At 49.1% G+C, this 22,821-nt stretch overlaps 1 protein-coding gene across 3 annotated transcripts in view; it reads right to left on the bottom strand.

The window, feature by feature from the left end:
* The window catches only part of obscnb (obscurin, cytoskeletal calmodulin and titin-interacting RhoGEF b), an 896,193-nt gene that overhangs the window by 371,252 nt on the left and 502,120 nt on the right, over positions 1–22,821 (bottom strand). For all 3 annotated transcript variants that reach the window (XM_038798455.1, XM_038798456.1, XM_038798458.1), the window contains 4 exons: positions 20,245–20,511; positions 9,103–9,375; positions 8,041–8,307; positions 7,457–7,723 (listed from right to left, as the gene is read on the bottom strand). In XM_038798455.1, the coding sequence (XP_038654383.1) occupies positions 7,457–7,723; positions 8,041–8,307; positions 9,103–9,375; positions 20,245–20,511 (1,074 nt within the window). The remainder of the gene's footprint in view (positions 1–7,456; positions 7,724–8,040; positions 8,308–9,102; positions 9,376–20,244; positions 20,512–22,821) is intronic.

Below are 22,821 nucleotides of genomic sequence, written 5' to 3'. Positions count from 1 at the left end.
AACACCCTGAAGGGCCTTTTTCGTTATACTAGGCTACCTTTTGGAGTGTCATCAGCCTGCGCTATATTCCAGCGTACGATGGAAAATATTCTGCAGGGGCCACCACAGGTGGCGATTTATTTGGACGATGTCTTAATCACGGGTAGGACAAACAGGGAACATTTAAGGAACCTGGAGGAAGTGCTCAGGCATTTCGCAAAGGCAGGCGTACGGTTAAAAAGGGAAAAATTTGTTTTTCTGGCCCCACAAGTCACGTATCTGGGATATAAAATAGACGAGTTACGATCATTTCTAGGGTTGGTAACCTATTATGGAAAATTTATTGAAAATAGGGCGTCCATCCTAGAACCCCTCCACCAGCTACTAAAAAAGGGGCAAGAATGGAAATGGTCCACCCGCCAAAACCGAGCATTTAGGGACATTAAGGAACAGCTGTCATCCGAAAATGTCCTCGAGCATTATGACCGAAGGAAGGAGTTGGTGGTCACTTGTGATGCATCCCCCTACGGGGTAGGAGCCGTCTTAGCCCATAGAGGAAGGAATGGGGAAGAACGGCCAATAGCCTATGCTTCGAGGACCTTGGCGATGGCTGAAAGGAAGTACGCCTAAATCGAGAAGGAAGGACTGCCGGTGATATTCGCAGTAAACAAATTTCACCAGTATCTGTACGGGCGGAAATTCACCATAGTGACGGACCATAAGCCGTTATTAGGGTTATTAAAAGAAGACAAGTCAATACCCCTGATTGCATCAGCAAGAATCCAACGCTGGGCGTTGCTACTGGCGGCATATAGATACGTTCTGGAGCACAGACCGGGAACGCGAGTAGCACATGCAGATGCTTTGAGCAGACTTCCCCTCCCGGACACTCCGCCGCAAATACCAAAAGTAGAGGAGACAGTAATGACTCTAAAATTTTTGGACACCCTACCAGTAGACGCACAACATATTCGGTTGTGGATGCAAAAAGACCCAGTTTTAGCCAAGATGAAGCATTTACTGCTAACAGGGGAACTGGAAAAACCAGTGGAGCCCCAGATGCACCCATACTGGAGCAGAAGGGACCAAATAACCATAGAAGATGGTATCCTATTATGGGGAGCCCGGGTAATCGTCCCAGCTCAGGGCCGTCAGGCAATCTTAACTGAGTTACATCACGGACACCCAGGGGTGTCTAAAATGAAGATGCTAGCTCGAAGCTACGTTTGGTGGCCAGGTTTGGACACAGACATAGCAGCCTTGGTACGTCGGTGCCAGGTGTGCCAACAGGGGCAAAGAGTGCCACCAGCGGCGCCATTGCACCCGTGGGAACGACCAGGCAGACCGTGGACCCGCCTGCATATTGACCACGCCGGCCCTTTCATGGGCTCAATGTTTTTGGTGATAGTGGACGCCCACTCCAAATGGTTGGACGTCCACCGGGTAAACACGGCAAGCACAGCATCAACAATTGAAAAGCTCAGGGCCTCGTTTGCAACACATGGACTTCCGGAGGTATTGGTGTCGGACAGCGGAACGGCATTCACAAGTGGGGAATTTGGAAAATTCCTGAAGGAAAACGGAGTCCGTCACATCAAAACAGCCCCTTACCATCCAGCGACCAACGGCCTGGCAGAGAGAGCGGTCCAGACACTTAAAGCGGGACTCAAGAAGCAGCCGGCAGCGTCAATAGACACAAAGCTCTCCCGCTGGCTGTTTGATTACAGGACCACACCGCATTCCACAACGGGCATACCGCCAGCTGAACTCTTAATGGGGAGGCGGCTGCGAACGAGGCTGAGTCTCCTTTTCCCAAATTTAACGGGGGAAGTGGAGAAACAACAGGAGGCCCAACGCAGGGGGCATGATAATAGTCGGCAGCAGAGACATTTCCAGGTGGGGGCACCGGTTTGGGTCAAGAATTATGGGAATGGACCAACGTGGGTCAAAGGCACAGTAGAGTCCCAAACAGGGCCCATATCCTATGAGGTTGGAATAGGAGGTAAGGTGCTGAAGAAACACCTAGACCAAATAAGGGCAGCGGAACCACACCTGGAGGCAGGCGAAGCAGGACCGCCTCAAGCTGGGATAGCCCAGACGGAAAGGATACCCACACCCCAGCCCCGAGCAATTTCTCCAGACCCCGTCATCCAGTCATCAGAGTCGGAGATGGACACACTCGACGAGGCCGCCGCGACACCTCTCCCCGAGGAGGAGGAAGAATAACTTCCAAGGAGGTCGTCAAGGAAAAGATGGGCACCTATAAGGCACACCCCGCCCACTTCGGAGAACGACCCGGCGGACGACACAGAGGTGACAGACCCAGACATGAGGAGCAGGAAGAAGCTCCGAGGAATGCCAGCTGGCAGGAATTCCTTGGACCTTGGGGGGGGAGGGGTGTAATGAACTCCAATTGGCTTTATTGGTTGGCCAATTGGAGTATGAGCTCCCTCAATGATAGCTCATTGAGGGGGACCATATAATCACCTGTGTAGGCTTTGTGAGCAGTCTTAAGTTGACTGGACTGCTAGCAGCACTGTTTGTAGCTGCTCCTGTAATATCGTTATTGTAAATAAATATTGGTGTGGTGACAGAACTCCTGCCTCCCGTGGATTACTACAAAGGGAATAGATAGGATAGATGCGGGCAGATTGTTTCCACTGGTGGGTGAAAGCAGAACTAGTGGGCATAGCCTCAAAATAAGGGGAAGTAGATTTAGGACTGAGTTTAGGAGGAACTTCTTCACCCAAAGGCTTGTGAATCTATGGAATTCCTTGCCGAGTGAAGCAGTAGAGGCTCCTTCATTAAATGTTTTAAGATAAAGATTGATAGTTTTTTTGAAGAATAAAGGGATTAAGGGTTGATAGTGTTCAGGCCGGAAAGTGGAGCTGAGTCCACAAAAGATCAGCCATAATCTCATTATCTCATTGAATGGCTGAGCAGGCCCGAGGGGCCAGATGGCCTGCTCCTGCTCCTAGTTCTTATGTTCTTATCACACAGGCGTTAAGAGAACACCTCTAAAACAGTTTATGCTGTAATCTGTTACCTTTCTTTCAAATTAGAGAAATTCTAGCAAATTAAGTTTTTAGTTACATAAAGGGAACAGTGTTCCACCCTTTTATAGAAGTTAATTAGTTTAGCAAACAATTGATTAGAATTGCCAGAATCTTAAGTGAATTACGTGAAATAATGTGTATTTGTGAATAATAGAAACTTCATGTCATCTGTTAAAAGTAGAAGTCTGGAGATAAGGGTTGAGTCTACTAAGTCATAAATTAACACCAAGCAGGAATCAGTTTAAACATGACGAGAACCGGATGTATCACTCCTCTAAGATTTGACAAGCATCGAAGCATTTTTTTTACCAATGCTTATCACTGAAACATCCTCTTGTTAGACATGATGGAAACTTGATGAATACAATGGACAAACAAAATTACATAAATGGACAGAAGATATTACTTGAAGACAATGTCATGTAACCAGCATGCCTGTTATAAGGGTAATAAATATCCTGAATCGCTAGCAGCCAAACACTTCTAGCTCTCAGACCTGCTTCGGCAGATGGGAAGGACTGAATGCAGGAGCCAAACAGGGGATTGTAGTTACTGTGAACACCCACAGATAAGAAGAGAGATTGTCAAGGGAGCCATGAAGGTCCGAAGAACCGGAATGGAAAATCCAGAAGCAAAATCTTTTTTACTTGTTGTAAAGACAGTGATGTTATCTTTTGAAGTAAAATAAAGTAAGTTGAAAATTTATTCTAACCTGAAATAGTGGTTCTTGCAAAATTGTCAAAGTCTACTTTACTAAAGCTCAGCAAGGCAGGACCCAGGATTGAAGCTCCTGAGTGGTAAGTAGATAAAACCTTCTTTGTAGATATAGGTTATACCGGGAATAACTTGAAATATTAGTTTGACCTGAATAGCACCTACTTAAGTCTGCAAAGGAGTCAAGGAGTGAAAATCCTTGTACACCATTTAGAAAATCTTTTTGACCCTTTTTGGTTTAGGAGGTGATTTCTAATAAAAGTGGTGATTTAAATTCAACTGTCAGAAAATTATGGCAATGTTGGATCCTCTCCGTACCCCCCTCTCTCCCTCATCAGCCACGGCGCCAGTTACACGATTTTTAAATGCACAAGTGAACCTCACCGTCAGGAATTTGCTTCAGTGGAGGTGGAGAATCGCGGAGGCCCCGGAGAATACTGGGTCAGGCCTTGTTAATGATATGCCGATGGCGTTTACTGTAAGTGTGTTCTGGAATGCATTGATGCCGCTACCGAGGCAACGGAGAATAGCGATTTGGTGTGAAACCGCCGCCCAACACGATTGTGGCGTCAAAACCGATTCTCTGCCCAATCGCGTTTCCCGGTTCTGGGGCGGGATTCTCCGCAGACCGTCGTAACGCCGATTTCCGGCGAGAAAAATCGGTGTACATGACTCCGGCGTCGGGGCCTTCTTTTCGGCCGCTATTCTCCGTTCCCGGAGGGGCCAGCAGCTGACTGACGCGATACGCGTCAGTTTCACCAGTTGCGGAAGTGGTCAGACCCAGCGTTTTTTGGAGGAGGAGGAGGAGAGAGACAGACCCGGCATTTGGGGGGGGGGGGGGGGTTCCGGCATTTGGGGGGGGGGGGGTTGCGGCATGGGGGGGGGGTTGCGGCATGGGGGGGGGGGGGGGGTTGCGGCATGGGGGGGGGGTTGCGGCATGGGGGGAGGGGGTTGCGGCATCGGGGGGGTTGCGGCAGCGGGGGGGGGTTGCGGCAGCGGGGGGGGTTGAGGCATGGGGGGGGGTTGCGGCATCGGGGGGGGGTTGCGGCATCGGGGGGGGGTTGCGGCATCGGGGGGGTTGCGGCATCGGGGGGGGTTGCGGCATCGGGGGGGGGGTTTGCGGCATCGGGGGGGGTCTGCGGCATCGGGGGGGGTTTGGGGGCAGCGGCGTGCAGAGAGGGGGGGCGACGGATGCCCGGGGCCAACGCACCGTCGCCCCCCCCTCTGAACGCCGCTGCCCCCCTACCCCAACCACCCCCCCTCACCACCCCTACCTCCCTCCCCACCACCCCTACCCCCCTCCACACCACCCTACATCCCTCCCCACCACCCCTACCTCCCTCCCCACCACCCCTACCCCCCTCCAACGCCGCCCCCATCTCTCGCAACGCCGCAACCCCCACCCTCAACGCCGCAACCCCCCCTCATCGCCGCAACCCCACCTCTCAACGCCGGGTCCCCCCCCTCAATGCCGGTACCCACACCCCGTCCCCCTCCCTCTGAAGGCCGGTACCCACACACCCCCCCCTCTCTCCTCCTCCCCCCCTTCCTTTCTCCTCCCCCCCCTTCCTCCTCCCCCCTTCCTTCCTCCTCCCCCCCTTCCTTCCTCCGTTAGTGGGGGGGGGGGGGTGCGGCGTTAGTGGGGGGTGGGGGGTGCGGCGTTGGAGGGGGGTAGGGGTGGTGAAGGGGGTAGGGGTGGTGAGGGGAGGGGGTTGGGGTAGGGGCAGCTGCGTGCAGAGGGGGGGCGACGGTGCGTTGGCCCCGGGCATCCGTCGCCCCCCTCCTCTGCACGCCGCTGCCCCTACCCCAAACGCCCCTCACCACCCCTACCCCCTTCACCACCCCTACCCCCCTCCAACGCCGCACCCCCCCACCCCCCACCCCCCACTAACACCGCACCCCCCCCCCCCCACTAACGGAGGAAGGAAGGGGGGGAGGAGGAAGGAAGGGGGGGGACGGAGGAAGGAAGGGGGGGAGGAGGAAGAAGGGGGGGAGGAGGAAGGAAGGGGGGGAGGAGGAGGAAGGGGGGAGGAGGAAGGAAGGGGGGAGGAGGAAGGAGGGGGGAGGAGGAGGAAGGAAGGGGGGGAGGAGGAGAGAGGGGGGGGTGTAGGTACCGGCCTTCAGAGGGAGGGGGACGGGGTGTGGGTACCGGCGTTGAGGGGGGGGGGACCGGCATTGAGGGGGGGGGGGGGGACCCGGCGTTAAGGGGGGGGTTGCGGCGTTGCGAGAGATGGGGGGCGGCGTTGGAGGGGGGTAGGGGTGGTGGGGAGGGGGGGTAGGGGTGGTGGGGAGGGGGGTAGGGGCGTTGGAGGGAGGTAGGGGTGGTGAGGGGGGGGAGGTGGTTGGGGTAGGGGCAGCGGCGTACAGAGGGGGGGCGACGGTGCGTTGGCCCCGGGCATCCGTCGCCCCCCCTCTGCACGCGCTGCCCCCAAACCCCCCCCGATGCCGCAAACCCCCCCCGATCCCCCCCCGATGCCGCAACCCAACCCCCGACGCAACCCCCGGATGCACGCAACCACCCCCCGATGCCGCAACACCCCCGATGCCCCCCCCCCGATGCCCCCCGGATGCCGCAACCCACCCCCCCGGTGCCGCAACCCCCCCCCCGGATGCCGCAACCCACCCCCCCGATGCCGCAACCCCCCCCGATACCCCCCCGATGCCGCAACCCGGATGCCGCAACCCACCCCCGACCCCCCTGCCGCAACCCACCCCCCCGATGCCGCAACCCACCCCCCAACACCCAACCCCCCCCCGATGCCGCACCCACCCCCCGATGCCGCAACCCACCCCCCCGATGCCGCAACCCACCCCCCGATGCCGCACACACCCCCCCGATGCCGCAACCCCCCCCCCCCGATGCCGCACACACCCCCCCGATGCCGCAACCCACCCCCCCGATGCCGCAACCCACCCCCCCGATGCCGCAACCCACCCCCCCGATGCCGTAACACACCCCCCCGATGCCGCAACCCACCCCCCCCGATGCCGCAACCCACCCCCCCCCCCCCCATGCCGCAACCCACCCCCCGACACTGAACGGCGTCAACCATCATCAATGGTTGACGCCGTTTTAAAGCAACTGTGATTTTCGCCGACGTGACCCGTGGCCACGTCGGCGGGACTTCGGCCCATCCGGGCCGGAGATTTGTGGAATCTAAAAAAATGAAATCCCGCCGGCGCCAGCTGTTTTCAGAGGCTGCCGGCGGGATTTGCACAGCGCCGGTTTTTGGCCGGTCAGAGATTTAAAAACCCTGCGGGAGCGGGAATAACGCCGCTGCCGGCCGATTCTCCGACCCTGCGTGGGGTCGGAGAATCCCGCCCCTGGCATCAGCCGACGGAGAATCCCGCCCAACATTTTTAAAATCTAATATACCTTATTTGTCTAATCAAAGGACACACCAGGACATTGAAAGGAATATTTAAGAAATATTTGGGCACAACCTTCAGCATTTGCAGAAAGACAAGCAGAGTTAATATTTTAGGTCGATGGCCTTCCATCAGATGGCATTTTAATTTGACATTCTTCAGGAATAGACATGTTTGCTAATTAATTTTTTTTTCTGTTGTTAACTACACTTGCGTTATTCGGATTTTGATGCATTGCAAACAAAAAAATCTTGTGGTCCAGCAAATATATATGAAATTATGTCAGCCAAATCTATTAACTGAATACGTAGCATAAATATGATAAAATGCATGCAAACCTTTGACAGTCAGGATGGCTGTTGTTTGGTCATCACCAGAATCACAAGTGTATTCTCCAGCATCCTCTTGCTTCAGATTGTGGATTACCAATTCAACAGTGGAGTCTTTTTGAATTAGTTCATATTTGTCACCATGACAAAGCGTTTGGGCTCCTCTTCTCCATGTGACTGGTGCCCCAGCCTTAGTGAGTTCACAGTGCAGCGTTAGCAGATTATCTTCATCACCCTCCTGGCTTTGCAATTTCTTTATAAAATGCACAGGTGAAGCTACAGTTCATAAAGAATAACAGAACTTGAGAAAAATGCTAAATCAATCAAACAAAAAACATAACAATTGTTCAACCACAAATAACGGTCACTATTAGTTAAAAATAGTATGCAAGCCATCGTCATTTTTATAAATTTAAATAATATAGACAATCAACAGTGTTAGATTTTAAAATATAATCCATATATCACAACCTGCTTAATCCCCTTCCCAAAGGTTAGGTTTACACCTGAGTTTTTGAAAGGAGCCACTGAAATTAAATTACAATATACTTTAAGACAGTAAGCCATTTATTCTGCCAAAAGGAAGCAGTTACCTTTCACCTGCAGTACTGCAGTGGTCTGTCTGATTCCTGAATCACATGTATAGTCTCCAGAGTCCTCTAGGTTCAGGTTATGGATCAGCAATATGTTCATGTAATCTTCTTGTTTGATTTCATATTTCCCACTTGGAGAAATGGCCAGTGAGCCCATCTTCCATGTGACCGGCACATTAAGCTGTGACAGTTTACAAAGTAGGGTTGCTGTGCTATTTTCCACTGCTTCTATATTTTGAAGCTCTTGTGTGAAAGTAGGCGGTGCACCTAAAGTGATTGAATCAAAACATCAGATTGGACACGTTCGTCACCTTTTGCATACAGTGAAGGAACGGACAGCTTCAACTCACTTAGAAAATGTTTTTCTATGACAGAGAAATTCCAAAACAACCTAAATGCGTATTAACCTGATCTCTCAGAGTTGAGGAGGTAGCCTGATGCCCAACATTACTTCCCTGCATGAATCAGCATGTACGTAACAGCGTAAATTCTGTGGCATTACCTAACCCTGCTCACACAAAGTACGCACTGGCTGAGGAACATAATCACTGACTACTGCTCCTTCAACTGGGAGGTCGCTCAAACACAAGATGGAGTCCGAAATTGAAATTGCAAAAATTAGCTTGAAAAACTCACAAAAGCATGAACAGAACTGAGTTTAATAAAACTAATTCACCATGACTAAATTTGGTTGATTGTTAAGGGGTAGTTGATTATTCCTTCATTATACAGAAAATAAAGCAATCAAAATCCAGATAAAGTAAATGTAGCGAACAAAAACTACAATTGATTAGCAAATAGTGAAAATGTCAAAAGCAAAGGCTATCTGACGGTAGAGCATGGGTGGGATTCTCGGGTCTCCGACTCCGAAATTGCATTCGGCGATCGGCCACAGAATCCACTTTGGCACCAAAATCAGGGATGTCGCTGCTTTTGTGATGCTCCGCCCCCTCCAAATTTGGAAATCTACTGGCTATTTCAGCATACTACTACAACACAATTACCGTGCAGAAAAAACAAAACACAAGACTTCTAACACAATAAAGTTGCTTGTTATTTTACCTTTAACAAGAAGTTTTGCAGAGGAAGTGTGTTTTCCAACTTTAATTGTTACAGTGCCACAGTCATCCTGTGTGACATTCTTTAATTTCAGAGTGTGAATCGTTCCATGTTCAACAGATATTTCATTCATTTCATTGAGCTGTAAAGGAATGTCTTCCAAATTCCACTGTACATCAGCAAAATTTTCAGGATGTACTCGGCATTCAAACACAGCAGTCTCATTAGCAAAAACCGTTACATCCTTCAGGCTTTCAACAATTTTTACTCCCGATACTGTACAAAAACACAAAATTATAGGTTCACATTAACTATCAACTATGTCTGACAACCACCGTACAAATCATAATCTGTATTTCTGCAAGTTCAGGCAAATACACCATAGTTAAATATTTATTGTTAGATGTGAGATTAAGCAATGAATATAGAAAGACTGGAGCTAATTTTGTGTCAGATACTGGACTTGTGATGCATGATTACCCTGTGGCCATTCAATCTGATGTGGGCAGCAGAGCAACTTTGTGTCGTTCGCTCATTACCCTGAATGGTGTATGGAGGCAGTGTTGAGTTGAGCATTGTGGAGTTGCTGTAAATTTCAGCAGGAAACCTAAAATTTGAGAGGCTAGCACGGGGTGTCCTGTAGAAAGTAAAGAGGCTTGCAGCTAAAGTAGGTGGGTTAAACCCAAGTATACGTTACTTTAACATGGCCTGTCATAATAGACACACAAGTATATGATGGTGCACAGACAGGCATTGATTGACACTCAGGATGACCAATGAACACACAGAACACAGCAGCCAATCACCAGACAGGACACGGCCACTATAAAGCCAGAGGGCACTAGTTTTCCTGCTCTCTTGGGATGCAGCCTCTGAGACAGTCAAAGCCCGTGAGCAACAACTAGAACATCCACCATGTGGTAGTAAGATAGTCTGGTCAGGTTAGCCTCAGGTCTCCAGTCAACTCAGCATTGTGTCAATCCACAGTTAAAGTATGTATGATAGTTAAGAGTTTAATAAAATAGAGTTGCATTTCTTCAAGTGTTGGAAGCCTGTCTCTCTCACTACTACAGTAAACGCAGTCCTCGCAGACCCAGCATACCCAACACATCAGACAACATCATCCAAACAGATTGCACCATAGAAAGCCCTCTCCCTTGTAGGACGAGTTGAGGATTCAGGAATTTTGTTTGCTCTTTATTAATTCATGGGATTTGGGCATCACTGGCTGGTCAGCATTTATTGCCCACCCCTAATTGCCCTGGAAATGACAGGTTTGCATTTCGGAGGAAATTTAAGTCACCAACATTGCTGTGGATTTGGAGTCACATGTAGGCTGGATCAGGTAAGAGTGGCAGATTTTCTTCCCTAAAGGACATTAATGAACGAGATGGTTTTTTATAACAATCACTAATGGTTTCATGGTCGCCATTAGACTTTTAATTCCAGATTCGTGTGGAATTCAAATTTCATTATTTGCTGTGGTGGGATTCAAACCTGGATCCCCAGAGCATACCCTGGGCAATTCTCCAGGTGAGGCCGCACCAACGCCGTACACAATTGTAGTAAAACATCTCTATTTCTATACTCAAATCCTCTCGCTATGAATACCATCTGTTTTCTTTACTGCCTGCTGTACCTGAGTGCTTACTTTCAGGGACAGATGCATAAGGACACCATGGTCTCGTTACGTACTCACCTCTCTCAAATTCCACCCATTCAGATAATAATCTGCTTTTGTATTTATGCTATTGAAGGGGATAACCTCACATTTATTCACATTATACTGTATCTGCCATGCTAGTGCCCACTCATTCAGACTGTCCAAATCCCACTGAAGTATTTCTGCATCCTTTTCACAGCTCACCCTCCCATCCAACTTTGTATCATCTGCAAACAATAATAATAATAATAATCACTTATTGTCACAAGTAGGCTTCAATGAAGTTACTGTGAAAAGTTGCCACATTCCGGTGCCTGTTCGGGGAGGCTGGTATGGGAATGGAACCCGCGCTGCTGGCCTTGTTCTGCATTACAAGCCAGCTGTTTAGACCACTGTGCTAAACCAGCCCCAAATTAGGAGATCATAAATTTAGTTCCCTTGTCCAAAACCATTAATATATAATGTAAACAGTTGGGGTCCTAGCACAGATCCCTGCGGTACCCCACTAGTCACTGCCTGCCAATCGGAAAATTATTCCAACGTTTTGTTTCCCATCTGTTAACCAGTTTTCTATCCATCTCAAGACACTACCCACAATCCCATGCGCTTTAACTTTACATAAGTAATCTGCCACATGCGACCTAGCCGAAAGTCTTATGAAAGTCTAAATAAACCACATTCACTAGTTCTCTCTGGTCAACTTACTGGTTACATCTTCAAAGAATTCCAGTCGATGTGTCAAGCACCTTTCATAAATCCATGCTGACTTTGTCTGATTATAACACTGTTTTCCAAATGCTGCACTATGAAATTCTTGACAATAGACTCCAGCAACTGCCCTACTACCGACATTAGACTCACTGGTCTATAGTCCCCTGTTTTCTCTCTACCTCCCTTTTTGAAAAGTGGGCTTATATTATATTAGAACCATTCCAGAGTCCAAAGCATTTGGAAAATGATCACCAATGGATCTTCTATTTCTAGGGCCACTTCCTTAAGTACTGGGAGATGAAGATTATCAGGGTCTGGAGGTTTATCTGCCTTCAATCACATTAATTTCCCCAAAACCATTTCTCTACGATACCTATTTTTATTAATCTCCTTGATGAGACCATCAATTCACAAGACACGTGATTGGAAGTGAACAGTGGTTTTAATACCACCGTGGGGGCACCCCCCCCCACAGGACCTCGGAGCCCGCCCGCGCCGCCTGGTCCCGCTGGTAAGAGAGGTGGTTTAATTACAACTGAGCCTGCCTGCGACGAGATGAACTGGCAGCAGGCTCACGACTGCAGATCTTTATACTTCCGGTTAGTGGGAGGAGCCATGGGTGGAGCCATGGGCGGAGCCAAGGGTGGAGCCCAGTACAAACTCCTCATCTCGCCCTATGGGCAGAGCCGCGCAACGGCTCGTATACAGAGCTCACAAGGACACAATACATATAATACAACACAGTGTGAATTACTAGGGGCGAGATTCTCCCAAAACGGGAGAAATCGTAAAGCTGCCGTAAAACCCGGGCGGGTTTTACGGCAGCGCGCCCCTTCCCGACGGGGGACCGATTCTGGTCCCCGGTCGGGGCTAGCAGCCCGACGCCGTAGGCTCCGGCAAGACGGGCTTAACGAAAATCGTTAAGCCCGCTTGCCGGAGTTAGCGCCGGCTGACGCGTCATATGACGTCAGCCGCGCATGCGCAGTTTGGACGACTCCAACCCGCGCATGCGCGGGTGACGTCATCGCATTTTTGCGCGAAACCCACGCATGCGCGGGCCGGGTTGCCCCTCAGCCGCCCCGCGAATGGATACTGCGGGGCGGCGGAAGGACAAGTAGTGCGCGGGCATCGGGCCCGCTGCCCGCGATCGGTGCCCACCGATCGCGGGCCCATGGCACCCTTGGCACGGCCGTGGTACTGCCGTGCCAATCGGTGCCATGGTTATAAATAGCGAGTTTGTGACGCCGTTTTTACGAATGGCAAGACCAGGTGTGTTTGCCGTTCGTAAAAACGGCGGAAAGGGCTGGGACTTCGGCCCATCTAACAGCTGAGAATCGCTGCCGGCCGTAAAAAAACGGCGGCAGCGATTCGGGTCGGGACTTGGGCGGGGGGGTGGGAGAATAGCGGGAGGGCTGCAAAAATGTCGGGAAGGCCCTCCCGCTATTCTCCCACCCGTCGTGGGGGGCGGAGAAATTCGCCCTAGGTTTATAATTCACCACACACCTCTCTAAAACTTGTGTTTCTCAGAACTTCCGGTACATTATTCACTTCTTTTTTTGTGAAAACAGAAGCAACGTACAAATTTAGTTCCTGAGTCACTTTTTTGTTCCCTGTTATGAATTCCCCTGTTTCTGACTGTAAGGGGCCTACATTCGTTTTTATCAATCTTTCGCTCTTTACATACCTCTAGAAACTTCTACAGTCAGTTTTTATGTTCCCCACTAGCTTACTTTCATATGGGTATATTCCCCTTCCCAAATCAATCCCTTGATCACTTTTGTTAAATTTTAAACTGTTCCCAATGCTCAGGTCTATTGCTTTTTCTTGCTAATTTGTATGCTGCTTCTTTGAATCTAATATGGGGCGGGATTCTCCCCGGCGGGGCGGGGGGTCTCAGCGGGATGGAGTGGCGTGAACCACTCCGGCGGCGGGCCGCCCCAAAGGAGCGGAATCCTCCGGACCTTTAGGGGCCAAACCCTCACCTTTAGGGGCTAGGCCCGCGTCGGAGTGGTTTGCGCCCCGCCGGCTGGCGTGGAAGGCCTTTGGCGCCACGCCAGCCGGGGCGGAAGGGACTCCGCCAGCCGGCAGAAGTCCGCGCGTGCGCGGGAGCGTCAGCGCCTGCTGACGTCATCCCCACGCATGCGCAGGGGGGGGTCACCTCCGCGTTGGCCATCGGTAGGTTGATGGCCGACGCGGAGGGGAAAGAGTGCCCTCACGGCACAGGCCCGCCCGCGGATCGGTGGGCCCCGATCGCGGGCCAGTCCACCGTGGGGGCACCCCCCCGGGGCCAGATCGTCCCGCGGGCCTCCCCCCCATACAGGACCTCGGAGCCCGCCCCCGCCGCCTGGTCCCGCTGGTAAGAGAGGTGGTTTAATTCACGCCGGCGGGACCGGCATTATAGCAGCGGGACTTCAGCCTATCGCGGGCCGGAGAATCGCCGGGGGGGGGGGGGGGGGGCGCTGACCAGCACAGCGCGATTCCCGTCCCCGCCGAATCTCCGGTGCCGAAGAATTTGACGGCCGGCAGGGGCGGGATTCTCTCCCCCCCCCCGGCGATTCTCCGACCTGGCGGGGGTCGGAGAATCCCGCCAATGATCTCTAATTTCACTTGTAAGCCATGATTTGGCCATATTTCCCTTTCTACTTTGACATCAAATAAGAATAAACAACTTTTGGAGTTCCTCGAATGCTTGAAGTGGGGCTTTTTCCTCTCAATGTATAAATTGGTTCCATATTGTGTTAAATGTTTCTTTAAATATCTTCCATTGTTCTCCAGTTGTTCTACCTATTAGCAGATTTTCCCAGTTTACTGTGGACAGTCTTTGATCTTATTAAAGTCGGCCTTCCCTGCATCAAAACTTTTAGTAGCTGATTCGTGCTTTTCACTTTCAAACATTAACATTACGTTGAACTCAACATGTTATGATTACTATTTGATAGGGCAGCACGGTGGCGCAGTGGGTTAACACTGTGGCCTCACGGCGCCGAGGTCCCAGGTTCAATCCTGGCTCTGGGTCACTGTCTGTGTGGAGTTTGCACATTCCCCCCCTTGTTTGCATAGGTTTCGCCCCCACACCCAAAAATCTGCAGCTAGGTGGATTGGCCATGCTAAATTGGAACTTAATTGGAAAAAATGATTTGGGTACTCTAAATTTTTATAATAAAAAAAAGAATGAGTACTATTTGATAAATGTTCATGCAGAAGTAGGTCACAAATTAAATCTCATTCATTACTCATGACTAAATCCAATATTGCTTGTCCCCTTATTGCATCCAGGGTATATTGTAGGAAATTATCACTGACAACTCTAGAAATGCACTACCTTTATGACAGGTGCTTTATTGCCTCTCTGTGTAAGTTAAAATTCCCCATTAATACTAGTTTGCCTTTGCGACACACTTGCCTAATTTCTGGATTTATACAATCTAGCACTTGCGAGCTGCTACTAGGGGGGGGTCTATACACAACATCTATTACAGTTTTAGATCTTTTATTGTTCCTCGGTTCTGCCCACAAGGTCTCCACTAGATGCTTTCCCCTCATTATATCCTCTCTCACCAATGAATTGATTCTGTTTCTAATCAGTAGGCTACTCCATCCACCCCCAACCATATCTGTCCTGTAAACCTTATCACCTGGTATATTAAGTTTCCACTCCCACAGCCATGTCTCAGTAATGGCTACTATATCATAATCTCCCAATTCAATTTGTGCTTGCAGCTCATTTAATTTATTCCTTGCATTTGTATATAGAACTCTTATGTGGGCCGTACACTCTAACCTGTACCGCAGCTTTTATTCACCCTTTTATTATTTCTCCCATCTGGTTTAATCAATATTATTTTTGTATTTGCGATTACCTGCCGTACCTGAAGTAGGATTCCTGACTGCTTCTTTACTCTCTCTCCTGTGACTTGTTTTTGAAACTGTATTGATTTCCCCCAAGTCTCCCTCCCTGCTCATTTACTGCAAATCTCCTCGAAAATCCCTCCATTCCTAGGATCAACCTAATGAACCTTCTCTGAAATGCCTCTAATGCCAATATATCTTTCCTTTGATAAAGTTACCAAAACTGTCCACAGTATTCCAGGTGCCCTTTTGTCATGAAAGCTCAGAAGAACTTGCTGAACAAAACTGCTTTCCTCTCTCAAGACTTGTGCTCTCATCATTGCTACTCCTCTTGTGGCCTTGCAGGTGCCTGTCAGTCTGCTGCTCATGCCAAGATTGTGCTGTACAAAACCAGGCATTTAGATCCTTCTGGAGCCACTTGTGGTAATAGATTGATTGATTTATTGCCACATGCACTGAAGTACAGTGAAAAGTATTTTTATGCGGCCAAGGAACATACACAGTACATACAAGAATAATTGACAAAGCACATCGACAAATAAGGGGCGCGATTCTCCGCTGCCCACGACGGGTTGGAGAATAGCGGGAGGGCCTTCCGACAATTTTCACGGCCTCCCGCTATTCTCCCCCCTCCGGCCGCCCCCGACACGAATCGCTGCTCACCTTTTTTTATGGCGAACAGCGATTCTCCGCAGGCCGATGGGCCGAATACCGCGGAGTTTACGGCCGTTTTCACGGCCGCGATCACACCTGCTTTCAGCATTCGTGAAAACGGCCGGAAAGTGCCCGTCCCGGACAACCATGGCACCGATTGGCACGGCCGCACCACGGGCGTGACAAGGGTGGCGTGGGCCTGCGATCGGTGGGCACCGATCGCGGGCAGCGGGTCCGATACCCGCGCACTATTTGTTCTTCCGCCGCCCCGCAGGATCAGTCCGCGGGGCGGCTGAGGGGCATGATGGCCCGCGCATGCGCGGGTTTGACGCGTCTGCGTGATGACATCATCCGCGCATGCGCGGGTTGGAGCCGTCCATCCCGCGCATGCGCGGATGACATCGTCGTGCGCGTCAGCCGCCGTGACTCTTGGCGGGCGGAGTTAGCGACATTCGCTAACTCCGCGTCGCCGTGATTCCCCGGGCCCCGATACTAGCCCCGCCCGGGGTGGAGAATCGGGTCCCGTGACGGAGCTCCGAGGCTGGCGTGAAACACAGCCAGTTTCACGCCAGCCTTCACGGCACGCCGGATTTGCGGAGAATCGCGCCCAAGTAATTTGTTACAGTGCGGAACAAGGGTCAAACAGAGCAAATACATGAGCAAGAGCAATATAGGGCGTTGTGAATAGTGTTGTACAGGGAACAGTTCAGTCCGAGGGAGAGTCGTTGAGGAGCCTGGTAGCTGAAGGGAAGAAGCTGTTCCTAGATGCACGGGTCTTCAGACTTCTATATTTTTTGCCGGATGAAAGGATCTGGAAGAGGGCAAAGCCTGGGTGTGAGGGGTTTCTGGCAATGCTGTTTGCCTTCCCAAGGCAGTGGGAGGTGAAGACAGAATCAGTGGGAGGGTGGCCAGCTTGTGTAATGCGTTGGGCTGAGTTCACAACACTCTGCAGTTTCTTGCGATCTTGGGCCAAGCAGTTACCATACCAAACTGTGATGCAGCTGGATAGGATGCTCTCTGTGGCACATCTGTAGAAGTTTGTGAGAGTCGATACATACATGCCGAATTTTTTTAGCTTCTTTAGGAAGTAGGGACAATGTTGGGCTTTCTTGACTGGTGCATCAACGTGAGTGGACCAGGACATACTGTTGACGATAGAGATACCCAGGATCTTAAAGCTATCGGCAATCTCCACTTCGGAGCCATTTGTGCAGATGTATGTCGTACTACGCTTCCTGGACTGGATGATCAGATCCTTGGTTTTGCTGACATTTAGAGTGAGGTTCTTTTCGGTACACCATGCAACCAAGTGATCTATCTCCCTGTTGTAGTCTGACTCGTCGTTGGTTGAGATACGACGCACCACAGTCTTATAATCCGCAAACTTATAGATTGAATTGGAGTCAAATCTTGCCACACAGTCGTGTTAGTATAGGGAGTACAGTAAAGGACTGTGCACACATCCTTGCGAAGGCCCAGTGTTGAGGACTATAGTGGAGGAGGTACTGTTACTTATGCTGACAGATTGCGGTCTGTTGGTGAATCTATCTAGATTCTTCCCCACTGAAAGTCAATAGCCTTCCAATAACCATGCTGCACAAAGATTCGGGTAGGAGTGCATAGAAGTACTAGAACAGCATAAAGGAAAAAGACACTAAGGGGGTGCACAAGCCAATTTGGTATATATTAATTTATAATTTGGTCTGGAATGTTTATTTTATGCTGGTTTTAACTTTTGTATTGTGGTCAAGTGAAACTCTGATAGTCAGCAAAAGAAAGAAGATAAGATGTAGGACTGCTGGTAATTGCAATTGCATCTAATGGTATCATAGTCAGATGCGTTGTTCATGTCCAACATGGCCAGAGAATGGGTGTTGTAGTTGCCTCATCCCTTCCACTTCCTCCTCAGCCGCTCAATGTACAGCTAGTCGCAAAACTTTTCATGCAGCAGACTGCCATGAATACTTTTTTTAAAAATGCATCTTATTGCAAACATGTATCAAAACAGGTTACAGCGAATAAACACCGCAGGAAACATACTTCCCGACAATCAACTATACAGTCTATACAGATTTTCCCTCTTTTTCACCCCCCTCCTCCCCCGCGATGAACAGCCCCTCAAAGAAGGTCAGAAACATCCCTCACCTTTCCTCAAACCCCCCTCCTGAAGAGCCCCTTAACTCATACTTTATCTTCTATAATCGCAGGAAATCATACAGGTCACCCACCCAACCAAGCCACTGCCCCCCGGTGGCGATGCCAACCTCCACTCCAGCAAAAGTCGCCGCCGCGCAATCAGAGGCCAAGGCCAAGACATTGGCCTCCCTCCTCTCTATGAGCTCCGGCTTCTCTGAAACCTCAAATATCGCCATCAAAGGGTCCAGGTCCACCTCCTCCTCTACTATCCTGGCTAAGACCGCAAACACTCCCGCCCAGAATCTTCCCAATTTTTCAGAACCCTAAAACATGTGCCCGTTATTCGATGGCCCCCACCCACACCTCTCACACTCCTCTGCTACCTCCTGAAAGAACTCTCATTCTCGCCCGAGTCATATGCATCCTGTGCACCACCTTAAACTGTTTCAGGCTCATCCTTGCACAAGAGGAGGTCCCCTACGCAGTGCCTCACTCCATGCTCCCCAATTGATATCCCCTCCCAGCTCTGCTTCCCATTTCTCCTTGATCTTCACCACTAGCTCGCCTCCCTGCTCTCCTCGCCACTTGTATATATCCCCAATCCTTCCCTCCCCTTCCACATCCGGAAGCAGCAGTCGTTCCAGCAACCCAGGGAACCCCTTCTAGACCTTTCGCACAAAGTCCCTAACCTGCAGATACCTGAACTCACTCTCCCTCGACAGCTCTGCCCTTTCCCTTAGCTCCTCCAGACTGGCGATCCCTTCCTCCAAATACAGATCCCTCACCGACAGCCATGAATACTGGCATCCCGCTCAGCCAAGTACTCCAGGGCTCGTCTAGAGCAGTCCAAATCGCACACAAATGGTCTGCTTGCCCACACTGTGTGGCAGCATGGCTCTGTAACATGTATGCATGTTACCCATTATGCATGGGTTGCACACTGGAGTCAAGAGTCATGTTGTCAAGAGCCTAGCTGCCCAGTAAAGCCAGTCTTTGGTTTTCTATGGTGACTCAAATGCAGATGGCACAGTGGACTGCCACAAAATGAACGCATCATGACTACTGGCAGGATACTAGAATTTGGCCTGTAGAATTATCTGCAGATGCACACACACACCAACTGAATGTTAAGGGAATGGAATCCCTTTTGGCTGTGGTACATCTCAAAGCTGACATGGATCCCGCAAAGCAATGTGCATACAGTCTTTGGCACTCTCCGCGACCTTGAAGTTTGCAATCTTTGGGTAACTATGTGCTTCCTCTGGTTTTCTTCTCTCAATGACAGCATCCCAAGCTTTCCCCTGTAAAAACTTCCACTCATCCAGAGAAATCCACAAGCCACATTTTAACCCACTCATCTGCTCTATGTTTGCTATCCTCAAATGGTTACCCATTTTTCAGCTCATTCACTTCAGCTTTCTTGTATAACATTTTCTCTCTAGTCTTGTTCCGTCCCATATCTGCAACTCCCTTCTAAAACTCAGTTTTTCCAAAGCACTCTGCATATTCTAAAGCCAAATTCATAAAATTCATAATCGCCAAAACCTGGCTCATGAGGTGTCCCTTTGAGAATCTCACAAATATTCCTCAAACTGTCTCCTTAGTGTGCAATTCCTCTTTATAAAGTTAGTTGGGATCTTTGCTTGTATTAACAGTGCTAGATTGTAGTAAGATATTGTTCTATTGTTTTACAACAATAAATTAATATCTCTTAGTGATGACAGCATGGTACAAATACTTTTACACAACACTAGCACTGTCTATCGGTCTTCCTGGAAGATCACCTTTTTGGCTATGTTGGAAATGAATCTCTATATTATTATTCACATTATGCGCCTTTTTACAAACTTTTTTTCATTTCTGTTGTCACTAAGACTGAAAATCAGATTTACACAACATCTATATTAATTTTGCTATTAGATTTTATGTACAATAATTTAAAGCCCAATAAAAACTTGAATTGCATAATTGGTCTGCAGCCATAATCTCTCCTGTAACTAAATGCACGATTTAAAATGAAAGTTAGAACATGGAAACATGAACAGAATATGCCAGATCAGTGAACATTTGAAAGGTTATTGCAGGAAACCTTCAAAAACATTAAGATTTTTAAAAATGTGATTTTAACTCACCTTTTACTGTTAAGGAAGCTGTGGTTTGCTGATCCCCAGAAAGACAGGTATATTCACCTGAATCCTCTGACTTCAGGTCACATATGCATAACATATGTACACAACCTTCCTGCTTGATTTCATATTTCTCACTTTGAGAGATTGCAGTTAATCCTTTCTTCCATACAACTGGAACATTGGCTTGTGAGAGTGCACACATTAAAGTTACTGTTTCAAGCTCGTCCACTTTCATGCTTTGAAGTAGCTGAGTGAAAGTTGCTGGAGTGGCTGAAAAAAAATCTTGAGAATAATTTTCCAAACTTTTCCTTTGGCATTGATTATCACATGAATTAAACATCAGTCTGCATTAAAGTTCAGAATAAAATACTACATTTGGAATAGGTTTCAAAATGTGACTGATAAGCCCCTCTTGGTTCAAGTTGCTTGTTTCGTTTTTAAGTTATAAAGAGCTACGAAACAAAATTTGAATCAGTCGCCGCTTTAGTCCAGATTCTTATTTTTGTCTAGCGTTTTGGAATGTTCCAGAATGCCCTGTCCCTCGCCCTCTGAGGGGGCGGGTGACACAGTGGCGAGGTCATAGATGTAATGGTATTACAATTAAATAAGACATGAGGGAGGAGATGGCTAGAGTTGATTGGAAAAGGAGCCCAGCACAGACGACAGTGGAACAGCAATGGCAGGAGTATTTGGGGGTTATTCGTGAGGCACAACAGAAATTCATCCCAAGGATGAGGAAGATAAGATGAAATCCACACCATAAGACATAGGAGCAGAATTAGGCCACTCGGCTCATCGAGTCTGCTCCGCCATTCAATCATGGCTTGATATTTTCTCATCCCCATTCTCCTGCCTTCTCCCCATAACCCCTGATCCCCTTAATAATAAAGAACGTATCTATCTCTGTCTTAAAGACACTCCGTGAATTGGCTTCTACAGCCTTCTGCGGCAAAGAGTTCCACAGATTCACCACCCTCTGGCTGAAGATGTTCCTCCTCATAGAACATAGAACAGTACAGCACAGAACAGGCCCTTCGGCCCTCAATGTTGTGCCGAGCCATGATCACACTACTCAAACCCACGTATCCACCCTATACCCGTAACCCAACAACCCCCCCTTAACCTTACTTTTATTAGGACACTACGGGCAATTTAGCATGGCCAATCCACCTAACCCGCACATCTTTGGACTGTGGGAGGAAACCGGAGCACCCGGAGGAAACCCACGCACACAGGGGGAGGACGTGCAGACTCCACACAGACAGTGATCCAGCCGGGAATCGAACCTGGGACCCTGGAGCTGTGAAGCATTTATGCTAATCACCATGCTACCCTGCTGCCCTGTTTTAAAGTTCCTTTAGTCTGAGATGGTGTCCTCTGGTTCTAGTTTTTCCAATATACATTAATTATCTGGAAGAAGGAATTGAAGGCACTGTTGCTAATCTGCAGATGATACAAAGATCTGTAGAAGGACAGGTAGTATTGAGGAAGCAAGCGGGCTGCAGAAGGACTTGGACAGACTAGGAGAGTGGGCAAACAAGTGGCAGATGGAATACAATGTGGAAAAATGTGAGGGTATGCAATTTGAAAGGAGAAATGGAGGCATAGACTATTTTCTAAATGGGGAGATGCTTAGGAAATCAGAAGCACAAAGGGACTTGGGAGTCCTTGTTCACAATTCTCTTAAGGTTAACGTTCAGGTTCAGTCGGCAGTTAGGAAGGCAAATGCGATGTTAGCATTCATGTCAAGAGGGCTGGAATACAAGACCAGGGATGTACTTCTGAAGCTCTATAAGATTCTGGTCAGACCCTATTTGGAGTATTGTGAGCAGTTGTGGGCCCCATATCTAATGAAGGATGTGCTGGCCTTGGAAAGGGTCCAGAGGAGATTCACAAGAATGATCCCTGGAATGAAGAGCTTGTTGTATGAGGAACGATTGAGGACTCTGGGTCTGTACTTGTTGGGAGTTTAGAAGGATGAGGGGGATCTTATTAAAACTTACAGGATACTGCGACACCTGGATAGAGTGGACGTGGAGAGGATGTTTCCACTTGTCAGAAAAATTAGAACCAGAGGGCACAATCTCAGACTAAAGGAATGACAGAGATAGGTTCTTGATTAATAAGGGGAGCAGGGGTTATGGGAGAAGACAGGAGAATGGGGATGAGAAAAATATCAGCCATGATTGAATGGCGGAGCAAACTCGATAAGCTGAGTGGCCTAATTCTGCTCCTATGTCTTTTGATCTTATAGGGGAATGAGTCTGGGTGGAATTCATAGCATCTTGTCTGATTTATTTCTGCCTTCTCTGTGCAAAACCAAAACCATCTGAGGACGAAACAGCACTTTGGGAAGGTGGGAAATAATCGGAAATGGAAATAGTCGGGAAAGACTGCGCAATCCTGCGAGTTAATGCTGCATCTTTCATGTAGTGATTCTGGAAAGAAGGCCTGGGGATTAATCTCTTGCTGTATGCTGAAGCCAAATCCATTAATAAAGGTTATTCATCAAATTAGGCCATTCGACCCATTATATTGATTTAAAATGTGAAACAGCACCTGTCGGTTTGCCAATTATCC

Source organism: Scyliorhinus canicula, chromosome 5, assembly GCF_902713615.1.
Source record: "Scyliorhinus canicula chromosome 5, sScyCan1.1, whole genome shotgun sequence".
NCBI lineage: Eukaryota > Metazoa > Chordata > Chondrichthyes > Carcharhiniformes > Scyliorhinidae > Scyliorhinus > Scyliorhinus canicula.
The sequence above is the reverse complement of the archived record's forward strand: the minus strand, read 5'-3'. Positions and strand labels throughout refer to the sequence as shown.